Genomic DNA, 20,390 nt, shown 5'->3' on the forward strand with positions numbered 1-20,390 from the left:
CAGCCTCATCGCTCCTCCTCTTCTTCCTCATCAACCTCATCCCTCATCTTCATCATCTTCACTCTCATCCCTCATCCCTATTCATCATCCTCCTCTTCATCCATAATCAGTTTGTAGTAAAAACGAATCATTTTATTTCCCTCTAAAATAATTTGATCAGTTTCTATAATCTACAATCACATCAATTATTCCTTAACCGAACCGAAGATTTCAAAGATTAATTAATTTATTTGATTTATTGTTGACGTCATTTTCTCTTTAAAATGTATTTTGAATTAATCAATTTGAAGAATTTCTGATTTTTGTATGAATTCATTGATTCTTTTATTCTCTCAGTTCACTTCCGCCTTTATTTGACGTCACAGTCTGTGTGTGTGTTGCCCTCTGCTGGTTAGAGAAGCAAACTGCAGCAGGACGCCCCGTGCACTGGTGCATCATGGGAATGTAACGTATGAGGACGTCCATCACATAGATTAAAGGCCTTTATATATATATCTTTATATAAGGCATATGTTTATAAAAAACATATATATATAAATATATACGGTCCATCATTCAACAGACTGAGCGATAGGTTGAATTTTACATCAGAGAATTCCTGCTTCCACAAGGATGTTGGTTCTGTACCTTCATTTAAATCTATAATCTATATAATCTATACATATATCATCTATATTATCTATAAACATGTATTCTATGTAAACATATATAAACTATACATTTATATAATCTATATCATATATGAACATTTATAATCTGTCAACATATATAATCTATATCATTTATAATCATATTTAATCTATGTAATATAAATACATATTTAATGTATATATGAACCAGTACCTGCTCAGCTGTTCAGCCCAGTCTCCCATCACCTCCACTGGCTCCCAGTAAAATACAGATAAACTAATAGATCGACCCGGATATTCGATATGATTCTACTCATCACCGACAAGACCCTGCACTTCCTAAGGTTACAATCAGGTGTGTTTGTGTGTTTGTGGGTCTGTGTGTGAGAGAGTTCCACCTTAAATAGTATGCGTGCACCATGTGACCATGTTCCTGGAAAGTTCCTAGAAATGCTTCTTTAGTGTTTTCGTTCCTCAGCTTGATTTTCTGTTTGTAGAAGCTCAGGCACACACATACACACACCAGACACACACTGAGACACACAGACACACACTGAGACACACAGAAACAGACTGAGACACACAGAAACACACTGAGACACACAGAAACACACTGAGACACACAGAAACACACAGACACACACTGAGACACACAGACACACACTGAGACACACAGACACGCACTGAGACACACACTGAGACACACTGAGACACACAGACACGCACACTCGGACTCACTCGGTGATTTTCGGTAAACTGGGATAAATCGGCGCGCGGACTGAAGCTCTGACTGACAGGTTGGACCTTGTGTGTGACCCGGACCCGCCAGTACTGGACGAGGACCGGGACCAGTACAGGACCGGGACCAATTACAAGTACAGGACGAGGACGGTGAATGTTTCTGTTCGTGGAGGACTCAGTGACGTTGCTGCGGTTTGTTGGCTTAAAGCTAAAAGCTGTTAGCTAACGGCTAACGGCTAGCTAACAGCAGCTCTTAGGTAGGAGATGTGTGCGTGTGCGTGCGTGTGTGTGTGTGTGTGTGTGCGTGTGTGTGTGTGTGTGTGTGTGTGTGTGTGTGCGCGTGCGTCCTTTGGTGTTACATCAGCATGTCTATTACTCGGTAACGGACAGGTGAGGGTTTGACTGACTGAAATCTCCTGTATTCCCCCTCTTGTGTGTCAGTGTGTGTGTGTACACACACATATTGATCAGTTTTCAATAGGTGACTCACTTGTTATCAGAACAGAAGAACTTGTTGATCACCCTGTTTCCTTTAAATGCTCTATAATCATACAGTATTTTACAGCTGCAGCTCTATAATCATAAAGTATTTCACAGCTGCAGCTCTATAATGATGCAGTATTTTCCACCCGCAGCTCTATAATCATACAGTATTTCACAGCTGCAGCTCTATAATGATGCAGTATTTTACAGCTGCAGCTCTATAATGATGCAGTATTTTACAGCTGCAGCTCTATAATCATAAAGTAGTTTACAGCTGCAGCTCTATAATGATGCAGTATTTTACAGTTGCAGATCTATAATGATGCAGTATTTTACAGCTGCAGCTCTATAATGATGCATTATTTTACACCCGCAGCTCTAAAATCATAAAGTATTTTACAGCTGCAGCTCTATAATGATGCAGTATTTTCCACCTGCAGCTCTAAAATGATTTAGTTTTCTACACCTGCAGCTCTATAATCATACAGTATTTCACAGCTGCAGCTCTATAATGATGCAGTATTTTACAGCTGCAGCTCTATAATGATGCAGTATTTTACAGTTGCAGATCTATAATCATAAAGTATTTCACAGCTGCAGCTCTATAATGATGCAGTATTTTACAGCTGCAGCTCTATAATCATAAAGTATTTTACAGCTGCAGCTCTATAATGATGCAGTATTTTACAGCTGCAGCTCTATAATCATACAGTATTTTACAGCTGCAGCTCTATAATGATGCAGTATTTTACAGCTGCAGCTCTATAATCATAAAGTATTTCACAGCTGCAGCTCTATAATGATGCAGTATTTTACAGCTGCAGCTCTATAATCATAAAGTATTTTACAGCTGCAGCTCTATAATGATGCAGTATTTTACAGTTGCAGATCTATAATCATACAGTATTTTAAAGATGCAGCTCTATAATGATGCAGTATTTTACAGCTGCAGCTCTATAATGATGCATTATTTTACAGCTGCAGCTCTATAATCATGTAGTATTTCGCAGTTGCAGCTCTATAATGATGCATTATTTTACAGCTGCAGCTCTATAATCATGTAGTATTTCGCAGTTGCAGCTCTATAATGATGCAGTATTTTACACCCGCAGCTCTAAAATCATAAAGTATTTTACAGCTGCAGCTCTATAATGATGCAGTATTTTCCACCTGCAGCTCTATAATCATAAAGTATTTTACAGCTGCAGCTCTATAACGATGCAGTATTTTACAGCTGCAGCTCTATAATCATAAAGTATATTACAGCTGCAGCTCTATAATGATGCAGTATTTTCCACCTGCAGCTCTATAATCATAAAGTATTTTACAGCTGCAGCTCTACAATGATGCAGTATTTTACAGCTGCAGCTCTATAATGATGCAGTATTTTACAGTTGCAGATCTATAATCATAAAGTATTTCACAGCTGCAGCTCTATAATGATGCAGTATTTTACAGCTGCAGCTCTATAATCATAAAGTATTTCACAGCTGCAGCTCTATAATGATGCAGTATTTTACAGCTGCAGCTCTATAATCATAAAGTATTTTACAGCTGCAGCTCTATAATGATGCAGTATTTTACAGTTGCAGATCTATAATCATACAGTATTTTAAAGATGCAGCTCTATAATGATGCATTATTTTACACCCGCAGCTCTATAATCATAAAGTATTTTCCACCTGCAGCTCTATAATCATAAAGTATTTTACAGCTGCAGCTCTATAATGATGCAGTATTTTACAGCTGCAGCTCTATAATCATAAAGTATTTTACAGCTGCAGCTCTACAATGATGCAGTATTTTACAGCTGCAGTGTTGAACCTCTTGTGATTGTTCTTATTTATCTCCAGGACCTGGATAGAAACCCAGTTCTCCATGTTTGAGCTGTGGGCCTGACGCCGGGCTGAAGGTCGATCTGTCCGATGACCTTCCAGTCGTCCGACTCAACAGAAACTATCGAGAGCAACAGACGAGTTGATAACAACCTCAGAGCTGTTGAATCAGACGAGAGCCGCATCGCCTCAGCCATGAAAGAGCTCAGGAACACAGGTGATAACCACGTCTTACTGACGAATTCGGTATTTATATGTATGAAGACGTAAGTTCAAATCAGAAACTTTTGAGAAACATCCTTAGGTCTTTGTATGTCTGAGATTCTCTTAAAGAATCAGTGATGTCATCAACTGGGATTATTTTCCTCTCATTAAACTACACAGATATGTTCCATGAGTCTCTAACATGTGGTTGCTCTATCCAGGCTGGTACTGGGGAACTCTGACCGCCACTGAGGCCAAAGAGATCCTGCAGGACGCAGCTGAGGGCACCTTCCTGGTTCGGGACAGCTCTCAGAGGGACTACCTGTTCACCATCTCCGCCATGACATCGGCAGGTCCCACCAACCTGAGGATTGAGTACAAACATGGTAAATTCAAGCTTGACTCTGTGGTTCTGGTGAGGCCGAAGCTGAAGCAGTTTGACAGCGTGGTCCACCTGGTGGAGCACTACGTCATGCTCTCCAAGACCAGCGACAACACAACAGCAGACCCTCAATTCTCAGCGGCGGCGGCGGCGGCACCCAACGGCACGGTGCAGCTGCTGCTCACCAAACCTATGTACACCGCTACGCCAGCGCTGCAGCACCTGTGCCGCATCGCCATCAACAAGACGACGCGGCAAGTCCAGGATCTGCCGCTGCCCAACAGACTGAGGGACTATCTGACAGACTACGCCTACAATGTGTAGACACAGAGCGACTCCACCTCCGGGTGGAGCAGTACCACTGCAAGGCATCAGCTGTGTGTTCAACGCCACCTGACCTCGGATCAGTCCCATCATCGGTGCCGACAGGCCGGTCAGAGCCACAGGCAATAATTGCCGGTGAGTCGTCATGGAAGGAGGCGGAGTTTGTGTGTGATGCAGACGTTAACACAGAAACTGACCACGAGCGACACATCACGCCCCAGATACACACTCACAACCTGCACACACACTTAAGCAGTTTCAAATTAAAACTTGTCTAAAATGTTTTATGATCAATAACCTATGACCCAGGTCTGTGGTTACATCATTTAACTGTAGCTCTATGAAATCAAATTATCAATTTGTTTTTACATCAAATGAATCTGAATGTTTTTGCAGTTTAAACAAACGTCATGTCGCTCTGGTCAAATGTTATCATGGTTGAATATAAACCGACCTCCGGCCTCCTCCAGCTCCTCTGGGTCGGGAGGGGTCAGTCCTCAGCTATAGATCCTGGACACTCTGGTCGTTAAACGGTCGCTCTCTCAGGTAAACACGACTTGTTGCATGTTTGTTCACAGGTTCGATGCTCATGTTGATGATGTTCTTCTTCTGTTATTTTCTATAATCGTCGAATGGGCTCCGTCTCCTGCTCTGTGGCTAAATGAGTAAAATTATATTTACTGAAGGTAACAGGAAGTGCAGATGTTTGTACATATCACAGCTGTTTGATTTTTATAACCTATTTATTGATGCTGTCACACTGTGTGATGTACAGAAGCTGCACACACAGCGGGTTCGGGGCCTCTGTCAAACATAAGATAAATAAAGTTTCATACGGTGCTTCATCAAGTTGGTTTCAATCCCTTTTTACTCAAATCTTTATACTGTCTTCTTTTTCTTTTGAGTTTTCTGTGGTCATATCGACAACACTACAAACATTGTAAAATTAAACAAACCTTTTCATACAATCAATTATATGACAAATTCTATTTAATTCTTTTTTTTTGTATATTTATTTACACAGGTCATAATTTATTTTGTGGAAAACAACATCTGCCAGAAAAGAGAAACAAATCCAGGTGAAAAGATAAGGAATGTATATAAATATGATTGTTATTATTGATGACATTAGTTCATATTTAAGTGATACATTCACCAGTAGAGAGATTTCAGTCAAAACCTTGGATTAATGGGGATTAAATAACTAAGAAGAGACAATTGCGCTTTAGGTTTACTGCTGACGATATAAAATAAAAAATGTAACTAAGGTAATTCTGTAGTATTCTGTACGTATATAACAATACAGAAGAGTGTGTCACTGTTAACATGCTGACGTGCAGCAGGAGGGAAGGTGAAAGTGACAAGAGTTTAAATCAGTGTAATTTATCTTAGCTTTATCTTATTACTGATTGGAGCAGAATTATCAGTGATTTGAACTAATTGATTTTCAGGTTTGAACGTGTCAGCAGAAGGTTCCGCTTCGACATGTTTCCAGTCGGACACAATAACAGTGCTGCAGCTGTGGTCCGGGTGGTTTTCACTGTGACATGATTAAATGTGGAGATAATGAGGGGACTCGAACTGTGACATGGACCCGGCTCACCGAGCCGTTCTCCGGAGGAACACACGCTTTCTGTCCGCGGAGCTGCAGGTCAGCGACTCCATCGTTCCGCTTCTGTTCCAGGACGAGATTCTGACGGAAGCTCAGGTGGAACACATCGAGTCCCAGGCCACGAGCCGCCGGAAGACGCTGCGGCTCCTGGAGCTGCTGCCCCGCAGGGGGCCCCGGGCCTTCCGCTGCTTCCTGCGGGCCCTGGACGACTTCAGCTGGGTCCGAGAGCGTCTGCTGCTGGACCTCCACACCACGGGACCTGGGGCTGGACAAGGAGCTGGACCAGGAGGAGCTGGACCAGGAGCTGGATTAGAAGCTGCACCAGGAGCTGGACCAGGAGGAGCTGGACCAGGAGCTGGACCAGGAGGAGCTGGACCAGGAGCTGGACCAGGAGGAGTTCGATCAGGAGCTGGACCAGGAGCTGGACCAGGAGGAGTTCGATCAGGAGCTGGACCAGGAGCCGGATCCACAGGTGAGGTCAGGGCGGGAGAAAACACCCCAGAAGTTAGTTATTTAGTCAGTTATTAAGGTTACTTAGTTAGTTAGGTAGGTAGGTCGTGAGTGAGTGAGTGAGTGAGTGAGTGAGTGAGTGAGTTAGATAGGTAGGTAGGAAGTTATTTATTTGGTGAGTCAGTGGGTTACTAAGCTTGTCAGTTATTAAGGTTAGTTAGTTAGTTAGGTAGTTTGGTGATCCGGATCTTCACCAAACACTTCACCTGGAGTCTAGAACCAGTCCAGGGAGACCACATGAGTCCAGATCAGATCAGACCTGGACCAGAGGCTCACTGAGATGACGGGTTCTGTAAAATGATCTGGATCACATGAGACCAGGTCTGAGCCTGGACCGGTAACGTTTGTGTGTATGTTGCCGCTGCAGCTAAAATATTGATTTCTCAAATGTTAGCATTTAAAACCATCATCTGAAAACTCAGTGACTTGATGCGTAAACATGAACCAGATTATTGATCATGTTGAGATTTAATCCAACTGGAAAATATCGGCTATCAGCTGGTGCAGCGGACCAGTGGAACAGCGGACCAGTGGAACAGCGGACCAGTGGAACAGCGGACCAGTGGAACAGAAGCACAAAGAACACGTTTGTTCTCAAAAAGCAGCAGCTTCACTTATTTATAGAAGACATGAGTCGACTGAAGAAGATTTTGTGTTCCATCCCAGGAAGTGAAGAAGAAGAAGAAGAAGAAGAAGAAGAAGGTGGAGATGATTGACAACAAAAGTGGTGCAGTTGTGTTTTGTGCTGTCGAGCAGATTTTCCTGAACAAACACTTTGAGGTGACAGTCGGTGACAGTCGGTGACAAACGTCCGGTGTCACGCTGACCCACAGGAACACTCATCCCTCAGCCACGCCCCCTGCAGACCAGCTGAAAGAACTGTTTTCCTCTTGTTTGTGTCGATGCTGTCGTCCAATGAACGCAGACACAACGGAACACCCCCCCCAGCCACTGCCACATACTGAGAACTGATGTTACAGCACAGAGCCGTGACGTCAGTGTAAATAAAGATTAGAATTCAATCCTGGGAACCTTCAACAAAACAAAGTGAACAAAGACGACCGGTCGTTTTTCACAATAAAAGCACATTCGTTCCAGTTGGATTCTGACGATTCGTCTGCTCCAGAGAAAATGTTCATTAAATAATTTGTGACAGAAAAAAGGAACTCAAATACCTCCTGGAAGTGTCAGATTAAAACTCAGATTCAGACATTTGAATCCAGATTAAAGTCAGGATTCAAATATTTACATGTATTGATTTAATTCAGATTCAGTGGTTGATGATATCTTCTACATGAAGACTTTAATCCCAGATTTCAGTTTGCCTCCAAAGCTCTTCACTCGTCCTCTAATCTCACATGTCTCTCTGCAGACGACCGGCAGCTTCCAGAGTCGGTTCTCCAGAGGGTTCCTTCAGATCGGGAGTTGTCCCGGCTGGCGTCTCGACTCGGAGCCGAGTGGGAGTTGGTGCTGATGGATCTGGGTTTGTCGGCGGAGGCTTTGTTTCGCTGTCGGTCCGATCATGGTCTCAGCGCTCACGGAGCGGCGCTCGCCGGCCTGGTTCAGTGGAGACGATCTGAGGGGAAGAGAGCCAGGGTCCAGAGGCTGCTGGAGTCTCTACAGGCTGCTGACGTCCACCCGTCTGTCCTGCAGGACGCCCTGATCTGATGCACGAGCTGACCACAACGTTAGAACCAACGCAACCATGGACGCTCAGCGAGACAAGGGCGATTGAAACATGAGGACGAGACGACTGAGTCTGAGACAAGAGAGGACACGTGGCTTGTGTTGAGGTTGTGTTGCAGCCGCCCAGTAAAATGTGTGTAACATGTCAGAGTGAGTCCATGTGAGGAACCAGCAGGACAATGTGTGGAAGCTTCCCAGTGAGAGAGTGGACGTGTTGATGAGGTTTCTAACACGTGACGTGAAACTGGAAGAACACAAACATCTCAGGATGAAGAAGAGGAGCCGGACACGAAGAAGACGAAGACGTCCACTTGGAAACACGAGGAGGTTCCAGATCTTCTGGTGATGAGGGCCGACGCCCGTGTGGATGAGATGTAAACAACAACACTGATCTGTCCACAGCTAAGTTTATACGTCATGTCCCGCCTCCTGCTGCTCTACAGGCTCCTCCCCTCTACCCAGACCCCGCCCCTCACCTGGATGTTCCCACATGTTCCCACATGTTTCTGTTGTTGTGAACGAGTCGGACCCAACAACCTGCTGCTGCTTCACAAACACCAACTACACAACACGTCCTTAGAAGTCTTCCTGGAGTTCTTAGATTTTATATTAAAAAATGTGTGGACTGTTCATTTAAACAACATAAATAAATTAGCGAAATAGTTTTTTTTACTTCAGTGTTTTTTTTATTAAAATCATGTGATGTCATCCAGCCAAATAAAAAACATTTAAATTCTACTTTAATGTTTTTTTTCTTTTTTCTTTTCCAACAGATTTTACAAGTGTTCCTGGAACTCATCTGAAATTATGTCAAGAACTTTGAGTCTGAGAAACACAACACACACACACGCACACACAACTCACACACACACACTTTAATTCCTCAACAGTTCCTGCTGAGTTTCTATTGGCCTCTGAGATTTAAGGTGGACTGGAGAGATAGAGAACCTGAAGTGTCACTGAGCAGTGAAACTGTTTCAGTCTGAAGCTACGATTCAACACTAAGTTCAGATTGTAAATATGATCATACACATGTAATATAATAGATCTCTGAAATCATCCATTAAAAGATAATCAGAGAATAAAGTCAGGAAACAACAATTAAAAAAGCCAAGTTGATGAAGAAGATTGTTTTTGTTAAAGAGACAAATGTTTTCTGACATAAACTGGAGATAAATGTGTGACACATCTGTTGTGTTACAGTGTGAAGGTTTGTGACAGTGTGTATCAGTGTGTGAGGTGTGAGGTGTGAGTCAGTGTGTGACTGTGTGTTACAGTGTGTTAGTGTGTGTCAGTGTGTTACACTGTGTTAGTTTGGACGGTGTGTGTCAGTGTGTGACTGTTTGTGTCAGTGTGTGACATGTGTGTTTTAGTGTGTTACAGTGTCTTAGTTTGGAAGGAGTGTGTGACTATTTGTCAGTGTGTGACAATGTGTTAGTTTTGACGGTGTGTGTGTCGGTGTGTATCAGTGTGTGAGGTGGATGACAGTGTTTGTAACGTGTGTGTCTTTGTTTGACAATGTGTTAGTTTGGACGGTGTGTGTGACGTGTGTGAGGTGTATGACAGTGTGTGTGACGTGTGTGTCTGTGTGTTACAGTGAGCCGTCCTCATGTTTGTCTTCACAGTTTCTCAGAAAGACGAGAACATGGAGTTTGATCCTAATTCTTCTACCAGGAAACTGGAACTATTAAGAGGGTTTTTATTAAGATCTGCTGACGGAGACATTTCATTGTTTAACTGCTGGAATCAGACACACACGTGTCAAACAGTCACACACACACACGCACACACACACACACACACACACACACACTCTGTATGTGACCCTCATCGTTTGACACGTTGGTCGCCCCTGACATGGTAACCATGACCACATCAATGACCAGCAGACAGTCTGTATCTGTCATACATGTACATGATGTGTTTATTGATCATTGTTTTAAAACGGGCTGAGGGTATACTTCATTCAATACTCTACATTGATCTTTCATATTAAGTATTATTATGTAACCAATCTTTATATATAAGTGTCATTAGTCTGTTGTATTTTTGATTCTATATTAACAATAATAGTACAATATAATACATTATTAAAAAAAATGTAAATATAATACTTGTGAAACACCCCCTGGGGCCGACAGGGGGCAGCAGTCAGCGCCGCAGCGCTACATGGAGAGAACAGGAGAAGAAGAGTGTGTGGCGGTAGTTTGACTGTGAGCTAATGCTAATGCTAGCTGCTAACAACACTTCTCTGACTCGGTGAGTTTATTTCCTGTTTAACTGTAAAACGTGACGTCGTTCAGACACTTGAACGTTGAACTGGTCAGTTGAATGTTGAACTGGTTCAGGTGAACATTGAACTGGTTCAGCTGAACGTTGAACTGGTTCTGTTGAATGTTGAACTGGTTCAGGTGAACATTGAACTGGTTCAGCTGAACGTTGAACTGGTTCTGTTGAATGTTGAACTGGTTCAGCTGAACGTTATACTGGTTCAGCTGAATGTTGAACTGGTTCAGGTCGAGGAGGAAACGTTCGAACCAGACTCAGACTTTGAGACGAACAGGAGACACGTGACGTAGTGAGCTGGTTCCGTCATGTGGCTGAACTGGTTCGGCTCAGATCCAACACGTCATCGAGTCAAGTCGCTTCACAGAGAAACTGGAACAGGATCAGATTCAACCTGGTGACGTCACGTTAATGGTCAAAGTTTGAAATGTTCTGCAAACTGTCAGAATCTAAACATTTATTCCATCATATTAAAGTTACTAAATACTTATACTCAAGTACTTTAAGTACATCAGTCCATGAAGTACTCCAGAGGAAAACACTGTTTACCTGGTACATTAATGATTCATTGGGCAGAAAGTTTTATTTTATTACTTTTAGTGACAAACCTGTACAAGAGTGAATAATAGAAAATCATATGTCTCTACACGTGTAATTCAGTCCAGTACATTCACTGCTTGTGTGTCATAGTCAAATAGGAAGGAGCCAGATATCAAGGATCTTTGTTGTTTTTGTTCTGGAAGCAGTTTCCCCCCCACCTGGTGCCTGGTGTGAGACAGGAGGACGTGAGACAGGAGGACGGGATGGAGTCAACCGAGAGCCGGTTTGCTCACCTGCTGCAGCCAATCAGAGAACTCACCAAGAACTGGGACGTGGACGTGGCGTCGGAGCTCAACGACTATTTAGAGGAGGTAAGGGGGGGGGGGGAAGCTGTTAAATGACATTAAAAAGACTTTGTTGTTGTCACTCTGTGTTTTTGTGAAAACAACACGTCCTGGTTGGTGGAGGAGATTTCACCAGATTTCTCTTTTGTTTCTTCTCTGTGCAGTTGGATGAAATGTGCATCACGTTCGATGGAGGAAAGTTCCGCCTGAACTTTGCCGAAGCTGCGCTGCTCATCCAAGGCTCCGCCTGCATCTACAGCAAGAAGGTTGGACCGCAGGAGGACCTGGTGCCAGGGGACGGGTCTGAGACGCCTGACTGAACCTGTGTTCTGGTTTCAGGTGGAGCTGCTGCACAGCCTCGTTTATCAAACTCTGGAGTACATCAACGACAGGAACAAGAAGTAAGAGTCTGATCCTTCAAACATCCAATGTTCCCTGATGAATGATTTTCTTAACGAAGCTTTCCTGACGCACCTCGACCACAGACGGAGCAAACAGTCGGCCGAGTCCCAGGAGGACGACGCAGCAGCGGGTAGTCGAGACGAGGATGAAGACGAGAATGTGGTTAGAGACACGAGTCCAACAGTTTAATCAAGTTTCATTCAACCATCCATGTCTGAAGCATCCCATTCACACTCTGCCACAGGGGCTGGCACAAGGCATTGTGGGTAATGTGGGAAGTTGCCGTCAGCATCAGAGACAGTTGTTGATTTTTCTGTTTTAGTTCACGCCTCTGGAAATCCAAGTCACAGACACCACACAGAAAACCAGCGTCAACAAGGTCGGTTCATCCTCTTGTGACTCCGCACACTCACAGTCTACCTGTAGATTAACATGAGTCAGCTGATCCTGGATCAGTTCACCTGGAGTTCAGTAGGATCTGTTTGTGTCTCTCAGACGGTGAACGTGATTCCTCTTCCTCCTGCATCTCTGATTCCTCCTGAAACTCATGAGAAGAACAAACTTCCTCTCATCAGGTCGGAGTCTACACACCTTTCAAAATACACAACTCTACACAAACGTTATCATTTAAAAACTAAAGACTCTAACACTGACAATCACACTGTGTGTGTCTGTGTGTAGTCTGAAAGGCGAGGTGCTGTGCAGTCAGAAGGATTTCAGGATGAACTTGTACATCCCAGGAAACAGGGACATGATCCTCCTCAGATCCAGGTCTGAAGAGGACTCACTTCCTGTCCAGTCTCTGCATGTTCCTCATGATGCAGATGAGCAGCAGCTGGAGGAGGAGGAAGGTAAATCCATCAGCTGCAAAGACGTCACGTTGATCTGATTCTGATCATCTGTTGATCTGAACGGGGATCACATCTGTTTCTGACATCACGACTCAACAGCTGTTCCACAATCCAATTCATTTAATTCAATTATTTAATATTTGAATCATTGATCTGTACTCAGCCACTCTTCTCCAGTCAGAAATACAAAACATAACCCTTCATTACTTCTGTATGAATTGAATTTTAAGCATAATTCTACATGGTCGTTGATGTAATCTTTTAATTTACTTTATCCAGGAGCTTTGGATGCAGGTGATGGAGGTGATGGAGGTGATGGAGGTGATGCTGCAGAGAACTTCTATCCTTTAGACGACAACAACATGGAGCTGGACCAGGAAGCAGAGGAGCACGTCGACAGACACCAGGTCTCCGGGTTGAGCTGTTCTCTGATCTGCTCTCATCACCTCAAGCTCTGGAATCTCCTCGTCAGGTTGATTTTTCACTGTGTGTCTAAACTTTATTGTTTGTCTTTAATGTGTGTCAGGCTCCGAGCGACGGGCGGGTGATTCGAGAGCGCCGCCAGGTGGAGGCCGACCAGCGGCGGAGGGAGGAGGCGCCCCCTGCTGTACGTTCACTCATCAGAGAATCTGTCAATAACAAACCTCACGATCAGAACAGACAATCTCCTCCAATCTTATTTTAATTACAGCTGAATGTTTTATAAAATGATGACTAATTTTAAAGGTTGAAACTTTCTCCTGTGAAATGACCACTTTGTTATTGTACATAAATTAAATGTACTTTATTACAACTTTTTTGGTGAAGTAATCTCTTGTGAAATTGATCATCTCAAAGCATCGAGATTTGAGACTTCTTATAATCAAATTGCAGCTTGTTTCTCAAAATATGGAAAATTAAGTTTCGCAAAATATTACAATTCTGTTTGTAAAAATTACAACTTCATTGTCAGGATGTTAGAACTCACACTTCTACTCTTGAACTCTTCTGACTGCATCTTTATAACGTTAAAGTTCCCTTAGCGTTGAATTATCAACCTCGTCGTGTCTCTTTATGACAAGAGGTCGGCCATTTGGAAATGTGATCACTTTTCAGAAATGTAATTTAAATGTCTGTTTTTCACCTTCAGGTGAACATCTGGACGTTTCATGATCCCTATTCTGTTCTCGGTGAAGAGAAACCGTTAAAACAAGGTGGACGTGAACATTAAGAGGAAGATAGAATTGTTGTTGTTGTTGTTGTTGTTTTGCTTGTCACTGACTGAGTTTGGGATTTTTTCTTCAGAAAAATGTTACAAGGTTCCCGACGGCCTCGACGACAAAGGAAAGAGGAAACGAAGACGAGCGTCTCCACTTCAGGACTTCAGGAGCTGGTTCAGAGGAACCTGTGAGGACCGACTTTAACCTTCAGTTTAACATCTGAGTTTAATATCTCAGTTTAACATCTGAGTTTAATATCTCAGTTTAACATCTGAGTTTAATATCTCAGTTTAATATCTCAGTTTAACATCTGAGTTTAATATCTCAGTTTAACATCTGAGTTTAATATCTCAGTTTAACATCTGAGTTTAATATCTCAGTTTAATATCTGAGTTTAATATCTGTGGTCTTTTCATGTTGTTTTGTCACAGTTGATCCTCCGGAGCACAAACTAAAAAACGGACCCAAGTTTATAGGTTTGTTTTATCTGGTTATACTTTACAAATGTTAAACACAATCACAGGTCATCTGTGTGTAAACTGTGTGTAAACTGTGTGTAAACTGTGTGTAAACTGTGTTTAACTGTGTGTTGTGTTGATTCCCACAGACCTGAACTACATATACGTGAAGACACTCAAAGACAAAGTGAAGACTCAGAGAAGAATCTACAGACAAACTGTGAGTTGCTTCACTTGTTATTTGGTACTAGTATTTAGGATGGAATGGGCGTGGTCAATGCTGTGATGTCATCAGGGTGTGGTGGTTTCTGATGTGGAGCTGCGGAGGACCTTCCTGCAGCCGGAGGAGGCGGGGCCAGATCGGCAGGAGGAGGAGCCTGTGCACGGCTTCAGACACCCGGACCTTCTGGGTAAACCTTGTGCAGTTAAAGATGTTTTATAGAATTAATGATAACACACACTCACAGCACACGTGGTCCATGTGACACTGATTCAATGAATATTAAAAAGGTGGAGACGACGACAACTCCGACAACGAACACGAAGCGGTTCCTGACGACCCCCCCGCCGAGTTCGAGGGCGGAGCCGACGAACTAGCAGCAGGTAAAGCGTCAGAACAACGTGATCTCAACTTCCTGTTTCCCCCGACGTCACGTGACCCGTGTCTCTTCTGTGCAGACGCTCAGAGGGACGAGTTGAGTTACGAAGACCTGGTGAAGCTCCGTGTGGTGAGTGACCTCCTCAAAGTTGATCCTCAACTCAAGATTAATATTCAACGTATGAAAAGTTGACACATCTTCTGAATCCGGTTCTTCAGGAGCAGCTGGTGGTGAACTGTCGAGGTTACACTCAGGAGACGGCTCTGTCCCGACGGGTCAGAGACTGGGAGGACAAGGTCCGGCCTGAACTGGACCTGCAGGTAGAACACTCTGTCCTCCACCCTCACGTCTCTGACCTCGACTCTGTCCTCCACCCGCATGTCTCTGACCTCAACTCTGTCCTCCACCCGCATGTCTCTGTCCTCAACTCTGTCCTCCACTCCACGTCTCTGACCTCAACTCTGTCCTCCACCCTCACGTCTCTTTCGACTCTGTCCTCCACCCTCAGGTCTCTGACCTCTACTCTGTCCTCCACCCTCACGTCTCTTTCGACTCTGTCCTCCACCCTCACGTCTCTGTCCTCCACCCTCACGTCTCTGACCTCTACTCTGTCCTCCACCCTCACGTCTCTGACCTCTACTCTGTCCTCCACCCTCACGTCTCTGTCCTCCACCCTCACGTCTCTGACCTCTACTCTGTCCTCCACCCTCACGTCTCTGTCCTCCACCCTCACGTCTCTGACCTCAACTCTGTCCTCCACCCTCACGTCTCTGACCTCGACTCTGTCCTCCACCCGCATGTCTCTGTCCTCGACTGTCCTCCACCCTCATGTCTCTGTCCTCCACCCTCATGTCTCTGTCCTCTACTCTGTCCTCCACCCTCACGTCTCTGTCCTCCACCCTCACGTCTCTGACCTCTACTCTGTCCTCCACCCTCACGTCTCTTTCGACTCTGACCTCCACCCTCACGTCCTGTTTGTGGTGTCTCTTTGCTTCAGGAGGATCGTCCCGTGTTTGACATCCGGGACTACGGAGACCGGATCGTGCGAGCGCTGAGCACCGTCGGTCACCACAGGACGTTCTCGTCTCTCGTCCACGGGCTGGACAACTTTGAAGCTTGTAAATATCTGCTGGCTTCACTGCAGCTGGTAAATCCAACGCTCGCTGGTCTGAAGCAGCCATGACACTTTCACACACACACGTACTCAAAGAGATGAATGTGTGTCCGTGTCTCTTTCAGGCGAACGACTACACGGTGGACATCGACAGCGCTGAAGGTCTGGACTCCGGTTTGGACTCGATGGGTTTGACTCTGCTCAGCACGGACAGAGCGACGGACAGATTCGAGTCCGACGGCTTCGGTCTCAAATCATCGGAGTGAGTTCACACGACGTTTTAATTCACCACCAACCGTCGGAGACACGGACTCCACCTTCACCCTCGGCTCCTGATTTTAATCTGAACTCTGAAAAATCTGTTAACGTGATTCACATGACCAAAACGACATGAATCATGGGTCTGCTCTGAATTCCAATGTGCATATTAAAGTGTTTTACCGATTGAGACTTTAATTGAAAAGCTCTGTCGCTGTCAGGTTTGAACTTTCTGCTTCAGAAAAGACTTCAAATGTTTTTTATATCCAAACTGTCACCAGGCGACGATTCAGTGGATCAAAGCACGTAACATTTATTTTCATTCATTCGTTAATCTGGATTCGTTTTGTTTCTAGAACAGAAAATGTATTAAATCTCTGAAAAAACAGTATTCAGTATTATTATTTCTGCATTAATCATTAGCGCAATCAAATGTCAGAAACTCATTTCTATCAATCAGCAGCAGAACCTTCCTCTGGACGGACTCGATGAGACGACTCGAGTTCGGCCTCATGTCTGAAAACACGTCTCCTGTTCGGACTCCTCCAGACGCACTGAGGACGCTCAGAGCTTTAATCGTCCGGTCGAACAAACTGAACAACTTCAGATTTTGAATCTTTTATTGTTATTTGATGAAACCGACTCGTGTCTCAGCGAACTTCTCCGAGCTTGACCTGGTTTCTGACGTGGTTCTTGACGCTCTCGCCGATCTGCTCCTCATTCTTGGTTCTGTTGTAGTAGTCGAGGAAGAGCCCGTCCGGACTGATCAAGTAGATCAGGATTGTGTGATCCACGATGTAGTCTCCGTCCTCGTCTTTGGGTCCGGGGCTGGCGTACACTCTGTAGTCCTGCCCCGCGTGTTTCACCTCCTCTGATGTTCCGGTCAGTCCGATCAGACGGGGGTGGAAGTCTTTGACGTACCGGTCCAGCGCCGCCACATCGTCCCTGTCCGGGTCCACGGTGATGAAGAGCGGCTGGACGGGCGGCAGCGAGGTGTCCCGGTCCAGAGCCGACACCACCGCGCACATCTTCTCCAGCTCTTCGGGGCAGATGTCGGGACAGTGCGTGAAGCCGAAGTACAGCAGCACCCAGCTGCCCAGGAAGTCCTGCTTGGTCCTGCGCTGCCCCCTATGGTCCAGGAGGCTGAAGTTCCCCTGGCCCACAGCCACCTGCCGAAGCTGCTCAATGCGCTGTCGCCGGAACCTCTGCTGCTTCTCCTCGTACACGTACCAGCAGGCGGCCAGCACGCCGCCGCCACACAGCAGGGTCACCCCCACACGAGTCCTGAGCCTCAGCTTCACTGCAGAAACTGACGAGTCCCCCCCCGCAGACAGGAGTCGCTGTGGAGGAAGACGAGGAAGACGTCCTCTCGGTCTGACCAGGACACTCGCTGAAGTTAGAGACGGTGAGGACACAAGTGTCTGCTGGACCCAAGGAAGACGCAGTCCACCCACAATGCACCGCAACACTGACATCTTTAAGATGAGTTCCTGCTCAAACAAGACAAGAGAAGTAATCAGATACTTTATTGAAATATAAGTACAAGTATTATTACTAACGTGAAAGTATGAGAACATGAACTGAGAGAATCAGAGTAAAAGTAGATGATGCAGTGAAAAGAAAAGTCAGTATAATAACATTTATATGTATAAGCTATAACTGAACTGGAATTTATCAATATACATTTCTTCTAATCAATGAGTTTTTTTAATGTGATGTGAACAGTTTTAATTTGTTTCTTTTTACCACAAAATATTCAATTCATCTAAAACCAAAGTGCAGATTAATCGATGGACGTTTGATGCACATTTGATACTTTGACCTTTGACCTTAAGTTACCTCAGAAGACGACCTGAACTGAGTAAATTAGTTTCTCTTTATTCTTGACAAATTATCAGTGGATTCAATTTTTAAGATTTCTACTCAAACATGAAATATCTGTACAAAGTGTCAAATTAATTTGAAGTCAAACTGAACAAATGTTGATTTATGATTTTATATTTTACATGATTTAAAATTAGTACGAAACCTGAACGCTCACCTGTTCTCAGCTGCGCTCCCGTCAATCACCGGGTTCTTCAGAGGATTCACACCGACAACACGGAACAGACTCAGGTGGAGGCAGCGGGACCCCGGTAGGACCCGGTGAGACCCGGTGAGACGCAAAGACCTCCGCGGTAGTTTAGCGTGACGCTGATCCTCCGGCACCGTAAGAACCGGATCCCGGGTCACCTCGAGTCCAAACCTCCGCAAACAACATGTAAGCGATCAACTTCCGGGTGATTAACACGTGACCTGCATCCTAAGGAAACTGACTTCCGTTCGTCTCCGCTGATTCGATAAAAGCCTTCTTTTATTCTGAAAGACCGGAAAGGCTCCTCTAAACACTAAATTTCCACCGGAAGGAAAATAAAATATTATCAAGTAGTTAAATCTGACGCGAGAATTCAAGTAAACAAACTTTAAGAGTTTATTTTATTTTATCAGCAAATTCGTTCACAGCTGTAACTCAAAGATCCGCCACCAGGTGTCGCCACTTGGCTGAGTCCAGATGAGAGTAGAACAAACGAAGCTCACAGTGAGATAAACTACATGCACGTTAATAACAACAGTCACTTGCTGTAGTTTTGTTCATTTTTGAGTTTTGCTTCATATTTTTTATAGCATATGATCCACTTTTCATAATGAGATGATTATGTTCGAATCAAACTTCTGTAATGTGATAATTCTTTCTGGCTCGTGATTGGTTGGTTCAGTTCCTGTCTTCACTCGTCCTCACGGCTCGTTTCCCTTTGTAGATGATTGTGTTGATCTCAGACCAGCTGACGTCTGAGCCACAGATCAGAGTGAACACGAGTGGACACACAAACACTGATGACAACTCCTCTTCTCCTGTTCCTCTCCTCTTCTGCTCTTCTCCCCTTCTTCTTCTGCTCTTCTCCTCTTCTTCTGCTCTTCTCTTCTTCTGCTCCTCTCCTCTTCTGCTCCTCTCTTCTTCTGCTCCTCTCCTCTTCTTCTGCTCTTCTCTTCTTCTGCTCCTCTGCTCTTCTTCTGTTCCTCTCAGCTTCTTCTGCTCTTCTCCTCTTCTTCTCCTCTCAGCTTCTTCTGCTCCTCTCCTCTTCTTCTGCTCTTCTCTTCTTCTGTTCCTCTCCTCTTCTTCTGCTCTTCTCTTCTTCTGCTCCTCTCCTCTTCTCCTGTTCCTCTCCTCTTCTCCTCTTCTCTTCTTCTTCTGCTCCTCTCCTCTTCTCTTCTTCTTCTGCTCCTCTCCTCTTCTGCTCTTCTCCTCTTCTTCTGCTGCTCTTCTCCTCTTCTTCTTCTGCTCTTCTCCTCTTCTTCTGCTCCTCTCCTCTTTTTCTTCTGCTCTTCTCCTCTTCTTCTTCTGCTCTTCTCCTCTTCTTCTGCTCCTCTCCTCTTCTTCTGCTCTTCTCTTCTTCTGCTCCTCTCCTCTTCTTCTGTTCCTCTCAGCTTCTTCTGCTCTTCTCCTCTTCTTCTGCTCCTCTCCTCTTCTTCTGCTCTTCTCTTCTTCTGCTCCTCTCCTCTTCTTCTGTTCCTCTCAGCTTCTTCTTCTTCTTCTTCTTCTTCGTTGGTGGAGGTGTAGTTGTGAAGAGAGGAGGTGAAGCAAAGCGATTTTCAAACTTATTCAGGTTTCTGTATGTTTATTGTATGATCATTGTTTCGTAGTGTTTGTGGAGTGATTGTGTACGTGTAGTGTAGTTTGTCTGTGTGTTGTGCGTGTCTCGTGGCGCATGGCGTCCGCAGGGACGCCGCCGATGTCCCTGAGACATGGCGTCAGGCTGGTGCCTCAGCTCAGCTCCACAGTGGAGCAGGTGCTGTTGGCCGTGGGGGAGCAGGTGGGGCACGGGAACATCACCTACGCTTCCAGAATGAACAAGGCGCTGGTGATCTTTTTCAAAGATCCGGACTCAGTCACGC

General features: G+C 44.7%; 3 protein-coding genes across 5 annotated transcripts; 2 read left to right on the forward strand and 1 right to left on the reverse strand.

The window, feature by feature from the left end:
* The first annotated feature begins 1,093 nt into the window (after nucleotides 1-1,093).
* Nucleotides 1,094-5,447, forward strand: socs2 (suppressor of cytokine signaling 2). Its single transcript, XM_062382308.1, has 3 exons — nucleotides 1,094-1,627; nucleotides 3,707-3,905; nucleotides 4,114-5,447. The coding sequence occupies exons 2-3, from the start codon at nucleotides 3,779-3,781 to the stop codon at nucleotides 4,596-4,598; spliced, it is 612 nt and encodes a 203-aa protein (XP_062238292.1). The 5' UTR covers nucleotides 1,094-1,627; nucleotides 3,707-3,778; the 3' UTR covers nucleotides 4,599-5,447.
* A 1,077-nt stretch (nucleotides 5,448-6,524) lies between these two features.
* On the forward strand, nucleotides 6,525-16,848 carry ncaph2 (non-SMC condensin II complex, subunit H2). 3 transcript variants are annotated; one of them, XM_062382305.1, is made up of 20 exons: nucleotides 6,525-6,682; nucleotides 11,439-11,603; nucleotides 11,741-11,842; nucleotides 11,916-11,977; nucleotides 12,062-12,140; nucleotides 12,301-12,357; nucleotides 12,474-12,553; nucleotides 12,660-12,829; nucleotides 13,109-13,236; nucleotides 13,356-13,436; nucleotides 13,959-14,022; nucleotides 14,114-14,215; nucleotides 14,460-14,504; nucleotides 14,636-14,706; nucleotides 14,782-14,896; nucleotides 14,997-15,089; nucleotides 15,165-15,214; nucleotides 15,304-15,405; nucleotides 16,083-16,232; nucleotides 16,325-16,848. In XM_062382305.1, exons 2-20 carry the CDS (start codon nucleotides 11,496-11,498, stop codon nucleotides 16,463-16,465), a joined length of 1,800 nt encoding a protein of 599 aa, XP_062238289.1. In that variant the 5' UTR covers nucleotides 6,525-6,682; nucleotides 11,439-11,495; the 3' UTR covers nucleotides 16,466-16,848. The 3 variants fall into 3 exon arrangements, with proteins under 3 accessions (XP_062238289.1, XP_062238287.1, XP_062238288.1); XM_062382303.1 differs by lacking the exon at nucleotides 6,525-6,682 and adding an exon at nucleotides 10,555-10,665; XM_062382304.1 differs by lacking the exon at nucleotides 6,525-6,682 and adding an exon at nucleotides 10,560-10,665 and having other exon boundaries at nucleotides 11,436-11,603.
* Nucleotides 16,849-17,059: 211 nt separating this feature from the next.
* On the reverse strand, nucleotides 17,060-18,719 carry LOC133948508 (protein SCO2 homolog, mitochondrial). Its single transcript, XM_062382306.1, has 2 exons — nucleotides 18,499-18,719; nucleotides 17,060-17,947 (listed from the first exon to the last, which is right to left on the reverse strand). The coding sequence occupies exon 2, from the start codon at nucleotides 17,930-17,932 to the stop codon at nucleotides 17,108-17,110; it is 825 nt and encodes a 274-aa protein (XP_062238290.1). The 5' UTR covers nucleotides 17,933-17,947; nucleotides 18,499-18,719; the 3' UTR covers nucleotides 17,060-17,107.
* Nucleotides 18,720-20,390: the final 1,671 nt, after the last annotated feature.

This window comes from Platichthys flesus, chromosome 23, assembly GCF_949316205.1.
Source record: "Platichthys flesus chromosome 23, fPlaFle2.1, whole genome shotgun sequence".
Lineage (NCBI taxonomy): Eukaryota > Metazoa > Chordata > Actinopteri > Pleuronectiformes > Pleuronectidae > Platichthys > Platichthys flesus.

What these genes read in the sequence shown, in the direction of transcription:
- ncaph2 (XM_062382305.1), top strand. Translation starts at nt 11,496, where the DNA reads ATGGAGTCAACCGAGAGCCGGTTTGCTCACCTGCTGCAGCCAATCAGA. An exon ending in AGAAAACCAGCGTCAACAAG is followed by an intron (nt 12,358 to 12,473) that starts GTCGGTTCATCC and finishes TGTGTCTCTCAG; the next exon opens with ACGGTGAACGTGATTCCTCT. An exon ending in CAGACACCCGGACCTTCTGG is followed by an intron (nt 14,897 to 14,996) that starts GTAAACCTTGTG and finishes AATATTAAAAAG; the next exon opens with GTGGAGACGACGACAACTCC.
- LOC133948508 (XM_062382306.1), bottom strand. Translation starts at nt 17,932, where the DNA reads ATGTCAGTGTTGCGGTGCATTGTGGGTGGACTGCGTCTTCCTTGGGTC.
- socs2 (XM_062382308.1), top strand. Translation starts at nt 3,779, where the DNA reads ATGACCTTCCAGTCGTCCGACTCAACAGAAACTATCGAGAGCAACAGA. An exon ending in GAAAGAGCTCAGGAACACAG is followed by an intron (nt 3,906 to 4,113) that starts GTGATAACCACG and finishes TGCTCTATCCAG; the next exon opens with GCTGGTACTGGGGAACTCTG.